This window comes from Harpegnathos saltator, unplaced genomic scaffold (genome assembly GCF_003227715.2).
Source record: "Harpegnathos saltator strain DR-91 unplaced genomic scaffold, Hsal_v8.6 scaffold343, whole genome shotgun sequence".
NCBI lineage: Eukaryota > Metazoa > Arthropoda > Insecta > Hymenoptera > Formicidae > Harpegnathos > Harpegnathos saltator.
Genome location: NW_020230143.1, coordinates 139112 through 162768, shown reverse-complemented (window position 1 = coordinate 162768; position 23657 = coordinate 139112). Strand labels below are relative to the sequence as shown.

General features: G+C 47.3%; 1 protein-coding gene across 2 annotated transcripts in view; it reads left to right on the top strand.

Moving 5' to 3' along the window:
* Positions 1-23472, top strand: part of LOC105187333 (beta-1,4-N-acetylgalactosaminyltransferase bre-4) — a 115457-nt gene extending 91985 nt beyond the window's left edge. For both annotated transcript variants that reach the window (XM_025300258.1, XM_011148473.3), the window contains exons 4-8: positions 4491-4765; positions 4866-5105; positions 15469-15652; positions 15766-15984; positions 16288-23472. In XM_025300258.1, coding sequence (XP_025156043.1) covers positions 4491-4765; positions 4866-5105; positions 15469-15652; positions 15766-15984; positions 16288-16426 — 1057 coding nt within the window. In that variant the 3' untranslated portion in view covers positions 16427-23472. The remainder of the gene's footprint in view (positions 1-4490; positions 4766-4865; positions 5106-15468; positions 15653-15765; positions 15985-16287) is intronic.
* The last annotated feature ends 185 nt before the right edge of the window (positions 23473-23657 follow it).

Below are 23657 nucleotides of genomic sequence, written 5' to 3'. Positions count from 1 at the left end.
AACTGTTTAGTTCCTGCAGATATCTTGTTTGATTACGGTTTCTTCGTATAACGTAATACTTTTGTTACAGCAACGAAAAAGCTTTAACTGAATGAATTTTGTCAAAAATGCTATAGTTTTTTCTTAATATATAAAATCTAAATTTCAGCGCACAGAAAGACAAAGTAGTATCCATTGGGTATTACTTTAGTTCATGTAAAATAACATTTCGTTATCATGTAATTTTTATGGATGAAATTATTAAAATGCTTAATTTTTACATATGAAGTCTAAGAACGAAATCGTTTGGTTCAGAGAACATAGTTTACTTGAGACAACTAAATATATTTTGTTATATAAAACGAGATATTTGGTTGCTATTAAAAAAATGCTTCAACTAAACAGTTTTGTTAGAGATACTAAATTTTTTTTCCTAGCGTACTGGGTGCGCATTTTCCGCGGAGACGGAAACCGGAAAAGTAACTTTCCGCCTCCAAACCGCTTGTTCAGTTTGCTGCGAGGCGGCCGTTTTTGGTCAGCCGATCGGAAAATGTTGGAAATCCCGTGTCTCGTAGGATGATGTTTCAATGCGCTCGGTCAGTTTGAGAACCGCTTTTAGGTGACGCAGATGCGTGTCACGATATTTCATCGAGTCTGAGTGCTCGAGTAATGTGAATTAGCAGTGGAACATGCGTTTCTCTGGCTGCGTTACGTGTATGTATCGACGGCTACGTGCGCGTGTCCGCCGTGAAACGTGCCCACAAGGCGGAGAAGGCCTAAAGCGGACCTTAACGTCGTACTTTTAGGTAAAAGTAACGTAACTCCCGTACTTAAAGTTCGCCCGAGGCGTCCGTAAGCATCGTTTTGTTCCGCCACCGCTGTCGACGTCGTCCTTCCTATAGCCCCATCTGAAAATCCGCTTTACGGCGAGTTCCAGTATAAGGTCCTGTCAAACTTTTAACGGACCTTTCCGTTCGCGACGTGGCCGATCGATGAGCGGCTCCCTCGCTTTCTGACACCCTCGAGGCGTCTCCTAGGATCTTCAAGTTCTTCCTTCCTCCCTTCCTTCCTTCCTTCCTTCCTTCCTTCCTTCCTTCCTTCCTTGCTGCCGTTCTTCCTACTTTTCTTTCTCTCCCTTTTCCTCCTTTTCCCACCCTCGTCACTTTTTCCGAAGATAAACGGAAGACTCACGGAGGCATCCTGTGACATTAAGGATGCATCATCGTCAAGACTTCCCCAGCGCAATCCGAGGACCCGCGTGACGAGAACGGCACCACGTTCCCGCTATCGTCCCGAGAATTAGACAGAAACGAAATTACCCAAGCCGATAGAGACGGCTCGGCAAACTTGGAACCGACATGAGATGGATTTTACCGGAGACAGTGCAGTGCCGGCGTTATCGGTTCTCTCGTCAACCGTGGAGATTCCTCGACAGACGATCGACGACTTATCCCTTTCCTTCCCGCCGCACGGCGCAAGTTCGACGGGAAAATCGCCATCTGTCGAAATCTCCTTAATCCGCTACGCTAAATATTTGATATTTGATTACTCGTGGGTTCAAGAAAGGGATCAAGAAAGGGTAGAAAAGGAGTAGTCTTTTGCGGGGTGCTGCGTCGAATCTACCTCGTCATCGCGAATCACTGCGGCCGGTTGAACAAACTAATTTCCTATACATTAATATCTCATTTAATGCAAATTATCGTATTGCATCGTTCCTCTAAACAGATGTTGGAATATTATCGTGATAACTACGAGGCAACTGGACTCTTACTGGAATCCGTTAACGGGGAAACGTCGAGGATGTATGGTTCGGACGACGTAGGATTAAAAGTCCTTCATAGTGCTCGGCTAGAAGCCTCTCGTAGCTTCACGTTCACGCAAATCGCGCGTAAACGACTCTTCCGCGGCATATTCCGCGTGTTCTCTCGGATCACGCGCAAGCTCTTCTCTCTGTCCTTCTCTTTCTCTTCTGTTGTTTCTCGCGTTTTTGTCACCGAGTAACTTGCTCGCTCGCGTGGTGCGCCGCTCTTAAAAAGTCCCGTCACGTACGTGTCGAAATATCGCTACGAAGCCGAAGCTTTGCCGAGCTTTCCACGCCGGCTTTCCGCGTGCTCGCCATCGCACCGCCGCAGATATCTCGGCGGCGCGATAGCGAGCGAAAGATTTCCCCCGCCGGATTCCGAATGCAGCTGCTACCGCCGCATCGGCATAGCCGATCGGCGGAGCATTTCCGTGCAGGTACCGGCCGGCCCGGATGAGTCACGTCAGATTTATGCCGCGCTCCGGACGTGGCGGGAATTCCGCCTAATTCCGGCTGATCGGAACAACATTCTTAAGGCCGCACATACACAAAGGAATGCTCTTCACGCGGCGTGTCGCGCTCGTCCAGAACCGCGCTGTCTTCGTGTTTCCGCCTGAGCCTCTCCGATTCGCTCAGTCCAAGCTGGATTCTCACCATTCGTGCAGAGACGACGACGGACAGAAGTCTGTCAATCCTTCGTTCTTTTTTTAATAGACACGATTGAGAGATGCGACGGAGATTTTTGTTCATTTATTTATTTATTTATTTATTTATTTGTGGGTATTATTTTTTAGCGCGTACAATGCACTAAATGTAAATGTAAATTAAAATGAGAAAAAGAAAATAAGAAAAGATAGGAAATAGTTGAGAGAAGGAAAAGAAGAAAGAGAGAAAGGGGGAGAGGGGGAAGTAGATACTGTGTGAATACCCTAATACAAAAGCATTGAAAAATCTTTGAACTGAGAATGGACGGACTTCCGTCTGCCGTCGCCCAGACGAATAATGTCTTACACAGCCGATCCTTCGTTTACCTGGTCGTGCCTCCAACCATAGACCGCGCCCTTCGCCAAGGCCACTAAAAAGCTCATTGTGTGCTGCTTCGTAATTTCGCATAGAACAACTCGCTGCATGCATCAGAGGAGGAAAAGAGAGTGAGGAAGAGAGAGAGAGAGAGAGAGAGAGAGAGAGAGAGAGAGAGAGAGAGAGAGAGAGAGAGAGAGAGAGAGAGAAGAACATTAGATCGCGGATTACACTCGCAGCGGTTAGTGGCCGACGTGGCGGAGCCGGAAATTGCAGCTGCAACCGGGTCGGCTCGTAAACCCGGCGAAATTCGCTGACGCTCTCGCAAAACGAAGGGAGAGAGAGAGAGAGAGAGAGAGAGAGAGAGAGAGAGAGAGAGAGAGAGAGAGAGTGGGTGAGGGAGGGAGATAGATAGAAACGAAGCACACGAGCACGTTGGAAGGTAAACGAGAGGTTGTCCTGCGGGGATCAAGCCGCCATCGTAATTTCTTGCCGTGGCCTTCGGACGCGTCGTAAACCTTAAGTGAATTAGAACGCAAAAGCGGAAGCTACTATCGGCTGCTGTCGCGAATGCATCACGTTCATGTCCGCTCTTTTCGATCTGGAGACTAGGTCCGCGAGGAGGAGAAAGATCGAGGGGCGGTTGAGGTTCTGAGAAGAAACAAGGATCGTCTCATCTATTCGCGAAGAGGAGCGCGACGACGAGTGAAAGAATATGTTTCCCTCGGAGGAAAGTGATTCGCGATCGGTACCATTCGCACGGCCGATCGCGGCGTTAGTCGGCGACTTGGAGGTGTGAATCGTCGCCGCGATTAGACGGTCGATCGAGCCGCTAATCGCTCTCTCGATTCTACGAGGACGTCGTAGCTCGGCCAGCCTCGTGATAGCTCCCACGACACGCAGTCGACGGATAATTGATTCTCGGATATATACGCCATCCAGGGTGCCGGTGAACTTGGCGTTAGCTGCGAGCCGGCGGCCGCCGCTTAGCGTTAATACGTTACCAATAGCGTTAATATGCCATTAATATCAGGTTATGCGACATTGTGCGAAAACGAACGAAACGTTCGGCTGCGAGCTCGCGTCCGTTTTACCTCGTCGCTCGTGCGCTCGCTCGCGAGCGCACTATTAAGATCTCTCTTTCGGATTCATTGGATTAGTAGACTCTTCCCTTGGACTTTTATCGCTGTGTCGCTCCTTCTTTAGATTTCCCGGAGTGGAAGCTCACGGAAAACGACTGGGGATTCACTGTCGAACGACGACAGTGAAAAATACCGCCGCTCCCTCGGAGGAAAGTGAAGGGTTTAACTGAAACTTAGACTGCATTCTTAATCAGTACAAGTGAAGTATTTCGATTGATTGGAGAGTGAATTTGACGTTTCATTAGAGCGGTTGATATTTCGACGTTAGAGTTTGACAGAACTTGACATTGGAGTGAATTTGTTCCGGCTGAACGCGGTGCATCGGGGAATTCACTCTTCAGCTTCGAATGAAAATATTCACTGGGCGATGTCCAGAATACCATCGATATTGGTGAAAAATTATTCGACCGCCGACGATTCGCGGCCGTCTCTCTGCCTTTCCGGTCGTATTTCGCTGGGAGAAATTTCGAGAAATTTCGAGTAATACTCCCGACAGTTCGTATATTTAATAATGTACTTTAATTTTTCCCCTTTTGTGCCTCTCGCAGATACGCGGACCACTCGTACCGAAGCCACCCGCGCGGTCTGATCATTTACGGGCCAGCGACCGTGCCGAGTTTGTCCGGCGCTGGCAATGCGTCCTCCACGACGACGATATCCTCGATACCGGTCAAAGGCATCTCCAACTCGTCCCGTGGCGAGCCCGCGCCTACTCGCAACCTGGCCAACGGCGGAACCGCGAGAGAGCTCTCGGTGGCGAGCAACAACGCGAGCAACAACGCCACGACGATGCCACGGTGTCCTCTCATCCCGCCGAACCTGGGTGAGTGTCCTTGGAGAGTCGCGAAAAACAACGCGACGATGTATCTGCTGTTCTCTTTCGCCTTCTTCCCTTCACACCTTTGTGGTACATGCTGTTTCAGTTGGACCGGTGGTGGTCAGTAAATTACCACCGCCGCCGTTGTCCGAGATGGAGAAGTCGTTCGCGGAGGTGAAACCAGGCGGCATGGGTCGGCCGGCGGACTGCGTCGCCCGGCATCGCGTCGCTATAATCATTCCGTTTCGCGACCGTCTGCAGCATCTGCAGATCCTCCTCTACAACCTGCACCCCATTCTGCTGCGCCAGCAGATCGACTATCAGATCTTCGTGATCGAGCAGGAAGGTGAGTACGACGACTACGTCGACATTACGTCGATTTGGCCGCTCGCCCGCGGCTCTCTTTTTATCTGTCTCGCCTCCTTTACACGGGAAAATGCGACATTTCGTTCTCGTTCGGCTCGCGGATTCGCAGGATACTCGCGAGGATAAAAAGTTATGGGAACTCCGAGAGATACTGCGACATGCATAAATGTACACACACATACACACATATATATATATAAAACACATATTACAAACACGTATAAATTTATATAAAACAGAGCAATTTATTTATTTATTTGCTTATATTTATGTATCTTTTCCGAGGCACAAAGCAAAGTCTCATAATGTGTTATTTCTGAATATCTTAGGATACACATACATTGCGGCGTCTCGATTACATCTGCCATGGCTCATAGTTTGTTTGCATAAGGCGAATGTAAACGTCCATGCCTATCTACTTACCTACCTACCTACCTACCTACCTAGCTATCTACCTACCTACCTACCTACCTACCTACCTACCTACCTACCTACCTACCTACCTACCTACCTACCTACCTACCTATCTACCTACCTACCTACCTACCTACCCAACTACCTATCTACCTACCTACCTATCTACCTACCTACCTACCTACCTACCTACCTACCTACCTACCTACCCAACTACCTACCTACCTACCTACCTACCTACCTACCTACCTACCTACCTACCTACCTACCTACCTATCTATCTACCTACCTACCTACCTATTTACCTATCTATCTATCTATCTATATATCTATCTATCTATCTATCTATCTATCTATCTATCTATCTATCTATCTATCTATCTATCTATCTATCTATCTATCTATCTATCTATCTATCTATCTATCTATCTACTTACCCCCCGCACATATGGTCACGAGATTCTTCTCGCTGGCACCGTTGCTGCCGTCGGTGCGTGTACACCGATACTTTGCCACGATTTATTGCCGTCTAGCGAACGTTTCTCTTGCTTGCGTATTTTCCTCCGCGTGCTCCGTCTTTTCCTCTCCCCCTTGCTCTTTTCCTACGCCCTTCTTGCCTCCGTTCCTCTTCTGGGAGGAAAATGCCGAAGAGCGTGAGTCAGGGTGTCTTGAGAGAACCTACTTTAAAACTCCCCCACCGTCCTCAACCTCGATGGCCCCGTAAGCTCTCTGACTTAATTCTTAATTAAATTTGTGTACTATCGCGCTTCTTTCCTCACTGTCCCTGTCCTCTTCCCTCCTATTTCTCTCTCTCTCTCTCAGTCATTCATTTCTCTTCGGCGTTCTCCTTGCTCGAATAATCGACCGACCGAGGCAACATGCACTCTTGAGCGCGACACAAAATACTTCCGCCAATGCGGAACACCGCATCGCGACGCAAGCGACGGTGGTTATTTTTTAATAAGACTTTGGACTCCACCATTTATCTTGCATTCGTTCGTTCGTTCGTTCGTTCGTCCGTTCGCTCGTGATAAACGATTCATTAAGCGATAAAACTATTGTTGCGTCTTCCACCTCGCGGTGGAAGATCTCGCGCGGATTTTCCCATGGCAGGGGAGATTACAAGGAGTTTTTCTCCTTTCCCGGCTGCGAGATATAAAATCTATCATTCTATTCGGTTCCAAGAATACTATTTATCTTAGCTATTGGGAGACTCTCCCGGGCGAGATCGCAATTTATCTTCATTAAAATCGCGGAACGCTCGAGTAAGTTTGTTTACTTAACGTATGCGAGACGTCAGAAAATGACTATGATTAATTCTCTTGTTACTCCGCGCAGTTTCTGCATACTTCCGGCGTATGATGTGCGTTGGATTTATGTAGCAGACGACAAGGTTGTTTAAAGCAACTTTTGATTAAATCGTTGAACTTAATTTTGATGTACGTAGACGTCGCACTCCCATCCTCCCACCTCTCTCTCTCTCTCTCTCTCTCTCTCTCTCTCTCTCTCTCTCTCTCTCTCTCTCTCTCTCTCTCTCTCTCTCTCTCTCTCTCTTTCGTAGTTTATAAAATATCTCAGTGAGAGTTTGCAGCATACTGCAGAATACTGCAGTATGCTGCAACGCATATGAAATCGCATAATCGGTGTTACTTTCAACTGTAATATCGCGATGTAATCAATATTAGTGTTTGTCGTTTTAAAGTTAAAATACGGGAGTCGTGAGACTCCTTGATTATTCACATGTAATGTCGTGTGTCGCCATTCGTATCGATTTCACGTTTGGTCACTTTGTTTGCTACTTTGCTGTGATTTGCGATCGTTCCGACGTACGGTACTACCTCCGGCGCATCCGGTTCACATGTTCGAAACGTCCCTCGAAAATGTCGGCGCAATTTAATATGGTTTCCACTGAAAAGTTTTGAACGCCATACTCTCCCGATGGAATTCTAAACCCGATTTTGTTCGCGTTTCTCCGCTCAGTATGCAAACGAATACAAAAAGGAAAGCACACAAAGAGAGAAAGAGAGAGAGAGGGGGGGGAGAGGGATAGCATTGCCCAACTTTTTTGTTAACGCACTAAAAAAGAGCTTTTGCCTGAAAAGCACCGAACGGAAATATGGGATTATCGCGCCGACATTTATGAGGGTATTTATTTGAAAAACAAGTCAGAACCAATTATAATCTTTTCGGGTCGATGTTACTTTTTATCAATTACTGATCCTGTTTGCCGCCATTTTAGCAAGATATACAGTCACTCGTTACGATAAAAATTTCTTTTCATCGACATCCGTCACGATCTCTCGCGATTCTTTCGGGCCGAGCGAGGAGTAATTCACTTTGATGCAGCGATATTTGATTGCCGTTAGTTTTCGTTAACGTTAATCGACTTTCACGTTAATCTCCTGAAAGGTACAATAACGTGATTATCCCGTTCCGACTCGTTTTCGAGGCGAGCTCGAGAGATGGGACTCTTCGTTGCGCAAATTTCAATATTTCAATCGAATTGATATTACGTTCTATTAATTAACGACAAATCGCCGAGCAATTAATTTTCATGCTAATCTAATGAATCTCGTGTAACGTTGTTATTACTATTCCTAGTCGAGTCAGACGAAGAGCGGAGAGGAGTCGCTGCAATCCGGCTGCACCGCTCTTAATCGCGTTAATCCCCCGGATCAGAAATCGTCGGGTAATCGATTCTCGCGGTGACGTCACGGGGGAAATTCGACGTCGTCCTTATTGCTTCCTCTGCGGGATTCTTCTCCGCGAGCGCCCAAGGCAGAAGGGAAATCGCTCTCTCTCTCTCTCTCTCTCTCTCTCTCTCTCTCTCTCTCTCTCTCTCTCTCTCTCTCTCTCTCTCTCTCTCTCTCTCTCTCTCTCTCTCTCTCTCCTCATTCCCTCACACCCCCTCGCTTTTTCTCTCTCCACTAGGTAGAGTTATTTCAATCGGTTCGCCATTACACCTCTAATGGCGTGAATTTACGACAAATCGCCGAGCAATGAATTCCTGCGATAATTTAACAAAGGTAATATTTCACCAGGCCCGATGCGATTAATTACGACGAAACAGCAACGATTTATTCTCGGCGCTCGCGCGCGCTGGCGCCCGATCCTTAGAAAATGCGCCGAACTGTTATTCACTGTCAAGCCCCCGCGCGCAACCTCGAAGACCTCACGTAAGTCAGGCTTAAGCGCTATCTAATTCCGAGTCCGAAGGAGGACCGGCTACCACCTTCCTGCAACGCGGTCCACCGACCGGACAATCACGAGTCTACGGTTTACACGCTCAGCGCTCGATGAAACGCGCACGATCTCTCGCTAGAAACGCTGCAGGATCTCGACGAATTGTCGAACATGAATGTATCCTCGGCACTTCGCGCGGTCGGCCCAACGATTCGCGTCCCGAGATTTTCGCGAGCCGCGACGGTCCCAAGGAGAGAAGTCGCGAAACTCGAAGGGAGAACGAACGAGCTGGCAAGACCGAGGCGATTTCTCGCGCAAATATAGGTTATACCGCCGCTGTACCGTTCGTCCGCGGCTGTTTCCACCCGGCGTTGAAGGCGCAACCGTGTAATCGCCTCAGAAAACGAACCGAGCGATGGATCTCATGATTATCGCGTATACGCAGCTCTTTCGCATCCGGCATGCGGCGAGGGTACCGTTATCGGCAGGGGTCCACGTATGCGCGAAGTCACCGGCACCCCGAGGTTAATGAGGTACATCGATCAAGCGAGGGAACTATGCAGATGCAGCTGTCTCGCGAGAGCAACGTGGAAAATAGATATTTACATTGTAGAACGATATTGGGGAAGTTTCCAAAGTTTGTCGCGGGCTAACGAGCGGGAGGAGGAGGAGGAGGAGGAGGGAGAGTGTTGCTTCGATCGCGAGAGATTTCGCGAATTTATCGCAGCACGATGATTGCCGCAGGGATCCCGGAGTGTGCTGGTAACATAGCCGTGTCTCTCTCTCTCTCTCTCTCGTTAATTCTCTCGTATAAACGTAACCAATTGCGCGTGACAAATTAAATACACGTGTACGGGCAGCCGCGAATTGCATTTATTCGCCGTATCTTCGGTGACTCGAAACTTGAGCCGCGCGCGCTGGAACGAGCGGAGCGTGGCGGCGGTGAACGTGTCGAAGGCTCGCCGGATCGCCGGCGATTTCGTCGGCTAAAGAGATGAATCATTTCACACAGACACGGACGATTATCTGAAAGGTGAAAGGCAAAAAAGCCGGCACAGAAAAGGAGGCAAAATAATCGGTCGGTAACGGTATGCGAAACGTAGCTGGTACCGTTGCGTTGTTATCTGCAAAAAGAAGGTGATCAGCGAACTTTGGCGAGTGTTCGACACATTGTTACATAGGCGTTCCTGCGTATCTGGCCGTGATTCTCAGCTGTTGAATATATCCTCTCTCTCTCTCTCTCTCTCTCTCTCTCTCTCTCTCTTTGTTCTCTGCCTGTGCGCGTCTACGATATAATTTACCTTTTATTAGCTTTGTCATATATACACTGTAGGGTCTTCCTGTCAACTTATTTATTCTGAAGAACAATGTTTATATTCTAAGGATTGTTCTCTCGTTGTTATTCTTATCCTTGTAATGAGAGAGACACGTGTAGACAGACGCGCAGCGCGTCGCAGCTCGCGGAAACTACCCCCGCGAATCTCGGGGGTGTATCGACGACGCGACGACGGACTCGCGAATTAACGCGATTTTAATTGTCCCAAATGACTCGGACACGCTCGCGCTTCGCCACAGTTTTGAAATTCAAATCCCGAGCTCTCTCGGTCTCTCCTCCTCGCGCTCCTGCTCCTCCTTCGTCATCGTCCTTCTCCCTCTCCAGCGGGGGGAGCGCTTCCTCCTCCTCACGGTCGGGATTAAAGCAGAGTCAGCCACCGAATACTTCGGTTTTGCATAATTAGTGCCGTGCTGAATATTTACCGGAGGACTCGCTGAGAGACTACGGCGGCCAGAAGAGGATCCGACAAAGTCGCGACTTCGTCCCGGGCGCAAATCGGACCGCGCGACTGCGGACTCGGGAAATTAGATTCATGCCGCGCTTTCCTCCGCCGCGCGAAATCAATCTCTCGATACGACGCGCGAGCGTATCGCTGCGGATGATGACGTCGATGTCGCGCTGAGGGCGGCGACGAGCCACGAGGGCAGGGGACTCTTTCGCGGAAGCGTTAATCTTTGTGTGTTTTCTCAATACCATGTATTTCCCTTCCCTCGACAGCGCTTTCTCATTTAATCGATGGTCGCCGTCGCGAGATATCGTCGATCGAAAAAACGATCCAACAGGCGCACGTGTAACACGCGCAGATAACGCTCCTCAGACATCTGTTGCTCAGGCACCCCGTATCGATCGGATTGACGCATCGATCGCGCAAGATAAGGGACACTGATGTGTCCCTTATCGGCGATTTAATCTCGCGAAAATGGAGCGAGCGCCGGGGCGAGTTAGCGGAGGTGATCACCGAACGGAGGCAGATCGGGATAGACGAGACGGGACTCGGATAAATAGATTTTGAATGAATACGAGAGATCTCTACACAGACAGGCTTAAGAAATGACACGTAGCCAAAATAGCGTTCACTCTGTGAGAATCGTATCTCTCTCCTCCATCTCCTCTCTCTCTCTCTCTCTCTCTCTCTCGTCCATTATTGCAAACAGTGGAGTTTCGCGAGACGAAGAGATCCGAAACGCGTGACGGCGGACTCGCGCTTTATAAACGTCCGCCAGTTTCCGCTGGACGAGGAAGGCGCACACCTCGCGCGGACAAGCATAATTAGTTGCACCTGTCGTGCGACTGCCGCAGCTCCGGGCGGTTCTCCCGCGATACAGAGGGAATCCGCCCATTAATAATATCGCTCGGCTGTGTAGAGCTGTCGGAAGCACCGGTGCTGCAATCGCGCACGCGGCGACGACGGCCGCCGCCACTCTTATTACCGTGACTGTACAATTATCCCCGGCGACGGGGATTTCACGCTCATCGATACTCCAAGGAAATCCTACCCTTCGTCGCGATAATTGTCAAGTGCCGGGCGTCGGCGACACGACGCGACGGTGGGAACGGAGACGATAGTAACGTTGTTTTCCTGGAAAATGTTGTCATCCGGCCGATAAAGAGAGGAATGCACACGACACTGCGATCGCTTTTTCTTTCCGCCGAAGAGGAGATGCGAGGAGCAGCACGTAGTCTCGTTGAAGGAGAAAAATACGACTTCGCGTATTTTTCTCGACTACTCGCAGAGAGCTTCGTCGAATCGTCGATAATTTTTCCGGCTTGGGAGATAAGTCATTTTGCGGACACGGAATCAGTCCATTATCTGAAAAGCAGACGGCGACTAGATAACGAGTTGTGAGAATAGTGTTGATCGAACATAGCGTGTATACCGTTTCGTTATTATTTATCCATTAGCGGCCGGTCTATGGTCACGCTTTTTTGCTTTCAATCGCGTTTGATGTATATAGTTCTATTTTTATTTCCATCGCCCAAGTCTCGGTTATATCCATGTTTTCTTGGAAAATTGTTCTAATACTATACTGATACAAAACCTCCAGGAAACACAAGCAGACTGATCCTCCGAAAATCCACGAAAAATATTTATAAAATTTATAAAGTAATATTTATAAAATAATTAATAGTTGCAAAATAATTATTATGCTTCTTAGTCGGTTGATATTTCGCGCTTCAGAAATGTTGTAACGGTGTCATCCAACATTTTTTATAAAACCCGAAGAATTTTTTTAAATTCTACGGCAATTTCTCTATGTTACGTTGTAAAGCGGATTTTATATGTCGTATATTAAAATATATTGTGCTAAAAAACAATGTGTTAAAAAAAACAAGAATGAAGGTATATTTAAAAATGAATTGAGTATTTTTATCCGTGTTATACCGTTTCATTTGTTCCTCACACATTCCTCATATTCAAACATTAAAAAAATTCAAAATTCACAAAGCGAGTGCGCTAATATGTGGCATGTTACTACCGGACAAACGGAGAAAGAAAGAAAGACTGAGGGGATAGAGAGGATAAAGGGGAAGGGCGAGCCCTGCTTTCCGCAATGAGAGACGCCATTAGAGATCGCCTGACATTTACAATTTTTTTTTAGGTCAATCCGCCCTCACGCTTGCGCACTTCCCCCGCTTTCCGTCATCCCTCCATTCCTCCATCTCGCGAAATTGTTTACCGTATACCACCCACTATGTAGCACTCCCCCTCACCTGTACTCGGCCGCCGCCGTTCCCTCGTCGCTATCACCCTCTCTCTTCTTTATCGCGTCTCTTTTTCCTCCTCGCTGTTCTTCCTCCGCACGTGCAACAACGAAATATTTCAAATACCTGAAATAAACTTCCACCGAGACACTTTTCGCCTAAGACCGACCGGTAGCGACGAGCGAGGAAGGCGAGGGGAGGCTGAGGGAAGGAAAGAGCACCGGCCGGGAGGGAAAAACAAGAGGGTTTTATATTTTGCTGGTGCGCGCGCGGGGTTTGACGAACTCTCTCGCGAAGGGAGATACAGAGATGAGCATAGTAAAAAAGAAAGAGAGGTCCTTAGCCTCTCCCGGGGACTTTCTTTGGAGAGGCGCGCGGCGCGCTGCGTATACGCTCGTCGATGTCGGCCGACCACCGGGTGGCGGGTAAGAGAGGTTCGATCGAGCGCAAAGTCTATTCAGCCAATAATAATCGACGGGGGGGGGGGCGGGATGCGCGAGGCGACAGCTTTGAGAGCGTTACCCTTTGCCTCTCGTCTTCGTCCTTTGAGGATACCACCCCGAGCTGCCAGCGCCGGTCCCGGCAGCCTCGTAATCATTCTCAGATAAGCGAACTACGACAACGGCAGCGACGGCGACGGCGATGTGACGTCGGGATCCTTTTATAGCCGCGTTTTCCGCGCTCGTTTTCTTCCTGCTCTTCCATCGCGCGACGTTCGTCAGCGGCAGCGGGGAAGGAGTGCCCGAGAAATCGCGCGACGCCGGGGTGTTTCTTGACTACCTCGCGCGTCTCCGCTTCTCAGTCTCACTCCCTTGGAGTAGTTTGATATTAAATATTCCGTATAACGTATTCCGTGAAACGCATTCGCGGCAGATGCGAGACGGAGGCAGGTCCGTCGTGCGCACGAAGACATTAACTCGTCCTATAATCTCGCAACATTAGTGTCGACGAAGTTGCGGGATGAGCTAATTTACTCTGACGTGATAGCCGCTACCAGCGGCTTACGCGACATAAATCGGGTTATATCCTTCCACTCGCCGCGCATTATTATGCGTTGTCGCTGGGGAAATTGCAGTCGCGGTAAGATTTGAGACTGTTTTCGCGAAACGGACGTGGAGCAAAAATACCCCGCGAACGTGTCGCTCACTCGTGCTTAGAAGTTGTTCTCTCAAATCCCATCTTGATTCAAATTCGTCTTGCGACTTGTCGATTGTGTTGAAAATATATTTTCTCCCCTCAAATCACAATTGCTGTTTCGGTGGAATCGTGTAAACTGTGCGAGGCAAATGCCAACGCATGAATTATATCGAAATATTATTCAATAATAAATAAGTAAACAAATATGTAATTTTCTCAATGTGATTTTTTCTAATCGGCATAGGAGTGTCTATAAAAATTTAGAAAGAATTACGGCTAAATTATATTTGAAATTTCGGTTCTTCCAACTCGAGATTGCGAAATATGAATATTCAAACGTTTTCAAAAATTTGAAGCTCGAAATCGAATTATTCAGAATTTCGAATATATCAAAGAGTATTATCTCTAATGAAGATACAGGATTAATTAATTATGTCGAGAGACGAGCCTGCAGAGCATCCTGGAGTGTTCTTTCCTTCCTCATTTTTATAATTGATTATGAATCGTAGCTCTAGAGAATGAGAATGATAAAGAGCTACAGGGAAATGCGAAGAAAATCCACTCAAAGTTGCCTACTGGTATGACCCACTTTTGTCAGAACGCTCGCTAACAACCGCGAAGGCTCATCCCGACAGGATAAGACGCGAAACTTTTAATTGCACAGAGCGACTTGGCAAACATCCCCGGGATCAGTCTCGCTGCAACCCCTTTTTCATCAATCCCCGAGGCAGTGGCGGCCGCTTGTCAAACCCGAGCAATTTGTAGAGCGAACGCTTTACGTCGCATTCTCTCGTTCTCTCCGGAAGACCTCACCGAGGCCTGTCGTCGGTTTTCGGGGATCGTAATTTTCAATGAGTTAGTTGTAGCAATTTTGCCCGGAAAGACAGAGAGGAAGAGAGAAACAGAGAGAGAGAGAGAGAGAGAGAAAGAGAGAGAGAGAGAGAGAGAGAGAGAGAGAGAGAGAGAGAGAGAGAGAGAAAGAAATAGAATGGAAAAGAGAAAAGAAAAAAGAGAGGGAGAAGGGAGATCATTTTCGTCGCGAGAGCGTCGCGAGAGAGTTGTTGCTGCGAAGTAGCAAGTTCAACGGCTCTCGGAGAGCCAACCACGACACTAATCAGTACGCGCGCGCGCGCGCGAGAGAGAGAGAGAGAGAGAGAGAGAGAGAGAGAGAGAGAGAGATAGCTGAAGTCTTATATCGAGAAACTTGATTAACGACGAGGTATTTGAAAAATTTACAAGACTAATTCGCGAAAGCGCTCCCGTCCCTGCTGCTTCGATCTGATGCAGTTTGTTTTAAAAGCGCTTCGTACCTTCGTCGAAATTCACGCTGGTCTCGCTCGCTGTTTGCGGTCCCTATTTTTAATCGCCGAGAATTTCAGAGAATGTTGATGTTTACGCGCGCTGTATCTGCGCCAGTGAGATATTTATTTATCGTGGATATCTCTCTCAAACGATCAATAATGAAATGTTCTGCCTGAAAAGCAATATCTTCTCGATATCGCCATTCCCGCAGTGGAGCCGCCGCCGGCACGTAATAGAAAAATTCACATATTCGCCGTTTGTTCCTCAGGTTCCGGACCCTTCAATCGAGCGATGCTCATGAACGTCGGCTACGTGGAGGCACTGAAGGAGCGGACCTTCGATTGTTTCATCTTTCACGATGTTGACCTACTTCCAGAGGACGATAGAAATCTGTACACTTGTCCCGAGCAGCCCAGGCACATGTCGGTCGCGGTGGACAAATTCAAGTACAGGTAAAAACGATCAGAGTCCGATTTCGTTGTATCGTTCGTTCGCGAAGAAGCGAACCGCGGACGGTCGCGGATCTCTTCTCGATAGGAATGTCAAATTGCCAAATCCTCCTCAGGTTACCCTACGCTGATCTCTTCGGCGGCGTGTCCGCGATGTCGCGCGAACACTTCCAGCTGGTGAACGGCTTCAGTAACGTTTTTTGGGGCTGGGGCGGCGAAGACGACGATATGGCGAATCGTATCAAAGCCCACGGCCTGCACATCTCGCGTTATCCGGCGAACGTCGCGCGCTATAAGATGCTCTTACACAAAAAAGAGAAGGCGAATCCGAAAAGGTGAGTTCAGCGTGGACATTTCTTACTCAGAATATCAATTTTGGGGTTTTCTTTCTTACAGTAATTTCTAGTCTTGCCTTACTTCGTCTTAATCTTTCTCTTTTTGATACTTTCTAATCCTGCCTGTTTCTCTCTTCGTCTCATTTCTCATTTCCTAATCCTGCTTGTTACTTTGTATTGGTTGGTCTTATTTCAACAATTTCTTATCACGTTTTTTCACTTTATCTCGTTAAAATAGCTTCGTAAGGTAATTATATAATCAAGAGTCGATTGTAATAAGAAATATCCGATCTTTGACGGCAGGTATGAGTTCCTGAAGACAGGCAGGAAGAGGTTCTCCACCGACGGACTGGCCAATCTACAGTACGAGCTGATCGACAAACGGAAGCCGAGACTGTACACGTGGCTGCTAGTGAGGCTGACGCCGCCGCAACCCAGCTGATGGCTACCTTGGCTCGGCTAAAGGCTCCTGCGCCAAAATCACGTTTGGCAGAGGAGCTCGCGATCGTTCGCGCTCGTCAAGGAGCATTCCCTAGGGTTTGCCATTCGTCAAAATCGAAACGAGACCTACGCTGGAACATCGAAAATCGCGCAAAACTGATCGCAAGGAAAATGCGAGCTCCATGCATTTCCTGCGGGAACGCTTCGAGGAACTGTGGAGTGGATCTTGCTGTTAATTTTAATGACGTCGGAGACGCGACGAGCTTCCGAACGTGACGGCGTGACGGCGATCCCCGACACTTCGATCCCCAACTGACGCCATGCAAATACCACGAAGATATCGCAATTACTTGGTGGATAATTGTACTGTGCGAAATGTAATGACCTGCCGCGAAGATTAGAGGACTCATGTGAGAATAAGATCCGGAGATGCGGAGAGAGACGAGCCTCGCGGGATCCCGTGAAATTTCGAGCGGACGTGACCGGCAATTAAGGATCATCGAGAACACACACACACACACACATAACACACATACCAACGCGACGTCTCTCCGCGTTCGAGATGTGAAAGAAAAAAAATCCGCCGAATTATTTCGCGCCAATCTCTTGCAAACGTGTCGTCGGAAGCCGATTGCTTTCTCGATATTCCTTTTTTTCGATCGGCAACGGACAAAAAGTCAATAAAAAGCCGATAGAGTAGAAGCTTAGTTTAAGTATATCGTTTGCGTATTGCGTCGCTGGTCGAGAGACAAGGCCGAGAATAAAAGATTCCCGGAGATTAAACAAGCAGACGTGTGTGTTGAAGAGCAACGTCTATGCAAGTTCGGTGCGTGTCAGTTTTGGGGGGGAGGAAGGAGGGAAAGAGAGCCGATGCTGCGGAAAGAGGAGAGAGAGAGAGAGAGAGAGAGAGAGAGAGAGAGAGAGAGAGAGGGAGAGAGGGAGAGGAGTCGTTCTCTTGACATCTCGCCGCTGCGTGAGGGTCTCGCGCGCGTTGTCCCTTACCGCGATGAGAAACGATGGGGTTAGGGGACGTTGTTACGTGATATATTTTTATTCCTCATATTTTTTTATCGCAACGATAGAGTAGAGAGCGAGTAGAGAGTAGCATACGAGCTGACGTGCCAAAGGAGAGGAAGGAAAAAAGAAAGGGAGAGAAAGAGAGAGAGAATGCGTGCGTGCGTGCGTGCGTGCGTGCGTGTGCATGTGTATGTGCGTGCTATGCGAAAAAGAGTGCGAGAGATAGAGAGAGATCAAGGAGGAGACGCGATGAGAGAGCGTAAGGAGCAGTAGGAAACCCGAGAAGAGGCTTCCAGCGTCCTTTCTTAGAGCCGAGCCACGATATCACATTCGCAACCTGTCGCCGCTCTATCGACTATAACAGAAGAGAGACTTCGGGGAGCTTCCGCTTTCGTGGCTTTATGTGTCCTGTTCGCCAACAAGCGATCATCGCGAACAGTAGAACCTCGTTAGCGGACGCCGAATAAGAAGGGAAGAGAATGAGAGAAAGAAAGAGGAAAAGAACAACCGGACTGTAAAGAGTCGAGAGATCATATAACGGTAACCGGTTAATAACGATGAGTCAGCTGGGATAATCCATCGCCATCTTAAATTCCACCGCGATCCCAGCCGCGGTTCGTTTCCGTTCGTACAATGGAACATACGGAGAGACCCGGGAAGAGAGATATTATACCAAAGTGGTTAATGGCGTAACTCGTTCATCCGAGATTAGCGGATCAGCCGATCTTCTTCCGATTTTCAGTCTCTTCCAGCTCGCGGATTTGCCGAGGATTTACCGCGCGATCCGTAAGACAGACGGCGACTTGTTCGACTGAGGACTGAATTCTTGATGGCGGGCGAGAAGCGAAGGAGGAAGATGACGTCTGTTCGGACACGTGCGGCGATGAAATCTTTTCCGTAGACTAATCATGCGAGATAACGCGCTTCAGGGGCTTCGAATCACTCTTCGGAGTCGTGTGTCGTACACACTCGTGCTTCGTGTAACTCGGACGACCTCCTCTCGAGGCGGCTGGTCGGAGCTTATTTTTCTAGTATACCCTGGAGTGTGACTGATCGATTCGATGAGCACGTCCGTGGGTTTCGTTACGATGAATTGTGATTTCTGGACCGGTATTAGCGCGCGATCGCGGCCGTGAAATGCGGGATGATGACGATAATGACGATAATAATAATAATGACGGTACTTAATCGCGTTTGACCGAGCGTGCGCGCACATGAACACGAAGCGTGCGTCACACTGTGTACACTTGCTCGCGCGTATCTCGGTATGTACGATAAACGACGATAGAATCCGCATTCCACGTGTCAGAGCGAAACTGTTAAATATGCGGCTTCTGCGCGGAGGCAGACTAAAGCGTAAGAGAGAATGGCAGACTCGACGTCGGAAACCAAAGCAAGCATAATAAGAAAGTATTCTCATCACCGTTCTTTACCGTTGACATCTGTACTATCAACTATCGCTGAAGACGATCGGTAGCCTGTGATTTCGTCGCGTCTCGCATCAATTCGCACGTAAAGTGCGTAATTGCACTCAACAAATTCAATGTCGCAGTCGATAGAGAACCAAAAACTAGACAAATATATTATTATAGTATTAGAAAATATAATATTCGCCGAGACTTTGGTTACTCAAGCTTCGATGAACGATCCACGGAGGTCACAGTGGCAGTGGCAGCGTGTCAGTTGCTTATTAAGTTTTTCTCATATGTTACTGTGCGCGAAAAGGTAATTCGTATTTGCCATTCTTTACAACGTATTCATACGAAATTTGGACTATTAAGATTCACCTTTTCTCCCTTTTCTGAGAACAACAACATCAAGGCGCGATGATACCGAGGATACCGAAGATAATACGCGAGATCGACGAAAACGTTAGCGAAGAAACGGCCGGATACGCGCGAGCGACGAGGTTTAAAACGGACAATAGCAGCGAGGCTCGGTCAAGACTTAGAACGCATTAACATATCACTTGTCTTGTCAGTAGGGCGTAGTGCGAGGACGCGTGACGTTTTCGTGGACGAGCATACTTAAGCGTTACAGACTCCGAGAGAGCAAATAGAGAGCGGGCTGTGAATAACGCATCCTTTCTTGCGGTCGAAGGGATCATGGGATTGGAGAGGAGAAGAGAGGAAAGGAGACAGAGTCGACGACGAGCAGCGGCACGATTCGCGTAGCAGCATCCTGTTCCTCTCTCGCATCGCGCGCGACGAGCACAGTCGATCGATACTCATCCCCGCCATAGCAGGACTGCTCCTTGGACTCGTCCGGCGGCGGCTATCCGAGACCTTCAGGATTTATCGCGTCGTAATCCGCATCGTCTTCGACAAGCTTCAAAAATGCTTCCACCGGAGCGCTACGTTGTTTTTTCTCGCGACAACGAGCTCTCAGTTCCTCATGAGATCGCTTGACTGGAAGCTCCTGGATTGACGGCGGAAGCGCTAAAAAGTCTCTCGTAAGATACGTTGAGATGAAAGGAGGATGTATCCATAAAATTCATTTCAAGATATTTTGCGAGAATTCTTGGCGCGTGTTTTCCCGCTCCCGACGCCATCAACACGAGAGCCTTAGTTTCCGCGAAACTGTTACCTTTCCTCCTCCTTTTTATAACCGACGAGTCGCACGAAGCGTCCGTCGACTTGTGTATATGTTTCTTCCTGTCTCTGGAGAGAGCGAGATATCAACTCGAGCCCGCTTTGCGTATGCGAGGGTGAGTGTCATGAGTGCGAAGAGCGCTGATAAGCTTCTCGAGGTCGTTCGCGACGGAGGTGGGACTTGGCTGATGTTCGCGTTGTATAAAGATAGCACATACGTGAGTAAACTCGGACATGGAAGTTGAGGGGTGTGCGAAGGGAGGATATGCAGAAGAGGAAGAGAAAGGTTTAGCGTGTTCCTTTTATCGCCGTTCCTGTGATTAAACATTCCGACGTCGTTATTAGATCCAGAGATAATCGGTTCGTACGTTCCGTTGTTATTTCGGATTATTTAATCCGGCTTGTCTTCCTCAGACTTCTTCTTGAAACCGTTTCCTTCGTTCAGGTGGACGATACATTCACTCGCAATTAAATATATCATATTAATATTTTTTCACGCAAGAAATTAGACTCGGGAAGCGTAGACGCGCAAGAACTTTGGTGAAATCCACCGAATTTGTATAAATTGCGAACAAGTCTGGGGAGGATAAGTATGCTCAGGATAGATATGCTGAATTCGTAATTCGCGGTGTAGCCTCGTTGAGAGATTTTTTCAGAGCATATACCGACAATATTATTTAATGTTTTGTTTTCGTTTCTTTCTTTTCTGTCATTGTTAAGCCATTCTATAGCTATATTTATTTCGATAGTACGATGAACGGAGTGGAAGACAGAGCAAGCGAACGTACGAAGGGAGACAGTTCGGATAATATTTCAGTATATCTTAAGATGACGTTGTACCATATTACTACCGTTATCGAATAACCGGAAATAGCCAAGATAATTTATAAGATAAATGAAGGAGAAAATATTTAGCGTGCTCTGCGAAAATGGTATAAGTCACAATCGCGACGGTTTTAACGGAGAAGGATTGGATTTTCTTTAAACACAACTGGAAAAATTCGATTCGATAATAATCGCGTACGATTAAGAAAACGTTTTTTTAGTCCGCTTAAACATTATCAAATCAGTCACCTCATTCGAAATAGCACGAATGTGCGAATGCGGTCAGAGTGACTGCTCTATATGGACATATATAAATAAATATGTAATTAAATATGTCCACAACAAAAAAAATGCTATTGTACGAATACAACTGATGTGAATGTTTCTGTTTGTGATAGACTTGTGATGTCAACGTTTAATTTAATACATTCCGCGCTGTATAGGCGCTCATCCATATTTGATGTTTCAGCTCCAAAGCGAAATGTCATGAAATCAAAAATTTCGATAATTATTTTAAGACACGTTATATTTGACGGATAAAATTAGTTTACGATAAGACAAACGCGAGCGACAAATCACGTAACATCAGTCCGGTACGGGACGAGTAAATTCAATTAACGAAACTCTGTCCCTTTTTCTTTTCTTCCTTGAATATTTTTTTCCACGTGGACATAAATAATTATATATGATTATATACGTGTCTATTGTACAGAGACAAAATGCATACAAATATGGATATGAATTTATAAATATGAATGGGAGGGGAGGGTGTCATATATAATTATGTAAAATTTATAAATTACCATTATACACGATGTTAAATAATTATATATGATCCTCTTTTCCCAGGAAAAGCGTCACATACGACAGCGCGGCTTTATCGAGTCCCGTCATTACAATCGTTTACAAACTCTCCTTGACTTATAGTCCGTTTCCCGAGTACGCTACGTGCAAGCTGCGTCGCGTAAAGCAACGTAACGCGTCGTGTTGTTGACATGTATAACAGGACATTTCAGCGAGTGTCTTTTTTTTTCTCGGCATATCGTACGATCGAACACATGTGAAAGAAAAAATTAAGAAAAAGAAAAGCGCACCCTTCCTTTTTTTCTCCGTGTTCGAAGGTGTGCAAATCCGTTAGCTTTACGCGGAACATCCTGCACTCGCGTGTACACCAGGTGAATTTGCTGCGCTCGATTGCCGCACGAGAACTTCGCGGGATGGAGGAGGCAGAAGCGGAGGAGGAACAACCACTGATTCGTATGCCGCGTTTGAGTCCGGCCACGACCTCGAGCTTCCGTCGAGGTGTGCGTGCGATGAGATTTTTGTACGTATCGCTGTTACATCCCGCACACAGGTACGAATTTACGAGCTTCATTTATCGTGTAAGAGAGACATTATTTCGCGGTCAGTCATGTGGAGATTTACGATCGGGTTGTTATCGTCGCGTTGCTAGGCTCATGATAATTAGACGAGGGATCGTTTCGTATATGACAGAGTGCGATTGCGTTTCTTTCTTTCTTTTCGCACTCGATACATCACCGGTACGTCGCTAAGAAATGAGCGTTCTCGTGCGGCACAGGCGCGCGCGACTGTCAAACACCAATCATCAGCAAAGACGAGATAATGATTAGGCGTTAGGTATCGCGTAAGATAATTGCTAAGTATTTATATGGAGGGAGGAAAACGCCGTGACGCGTTGGAACGCGTCACGGCGATGTAATACGATGTGTAATATATTATACATACATATACTATATACATACATATATATATATATATATATAATATAAATATTTACGCAGTGCTAATTAGAAGCGTCAGGGAATTTTCGGAAAGCGGACACGAGGATTTTCCGCACATCGCTTCAACAGCCCGATAAAACGCGAGACGATATGTTCCGCGAATATTCCGCGGCGCGGACGTACAATTACGGATTTTGCAGGAGTGAAACTCTCTCGTGTAAAATTACAATTCGCGGGAAGGGCAAGTCAGATTTATCCAAACTCGCGTGCATATGCGCCAAACGATCTATCTGTGCAGATATTCCGACAATTCTCGAGAACGCGCTGTCGAAATCTTTCGGGAAATCAGGATTCTCAAAATATCACGAGCGATTCTTGCGACGTTATTGGCATATTTTCTGCGTATCGCCGTGACTGTCGGGGCATCTTCGGAACACGAAAAATTTCCGGAGGAATATTCACAAAATACCTCCGGAATACCGCTCATCTCTCACGGCGGAATATCTCGTCGAAACCGCCAGTCTCATCCAACGGCTCGTTTCATATTTCTCGAGGGGACGACTCTCTTTTTCTTAAAAGCCATCGGGATCTACCGTTTCAACTTCTTCCATCTTCATCTCGTGTATAAAAGCCCATCAAGAAAGAGTACGTACGCGTCGACCTCGACGCTCGCATACAGATCGGCTGCTAAGGTGAAACAAAAGAAATGGAAGCACTATTTAAAAGTGTAACACGAGCAAAATAAGTAATCTGTATCCTCGTGTACGTAATACTTGCTTCTTCTCGATTTGCCAGAAACACCTGGGAAGCTGTCCTCTTTTCACAGGTTACATTCGTGATGTATCGGAACAATAAATTTCTGTTAAAGCACAGCTCTTCTGTCTGTTTCTCTTTACCTGTCCTCGACTCCTCTTTCGTCGCTCTTCCTTCAGAAATCAAAAAGAATTCTCCATCGACTGACTGACTCTTAAACGTCGCATCGTGACGTGATTTAAGCTTGGAAGGATTTAATTAAGCGGGACAAAATAAATCGGTATTTGGATTCGCCCCAAGGATC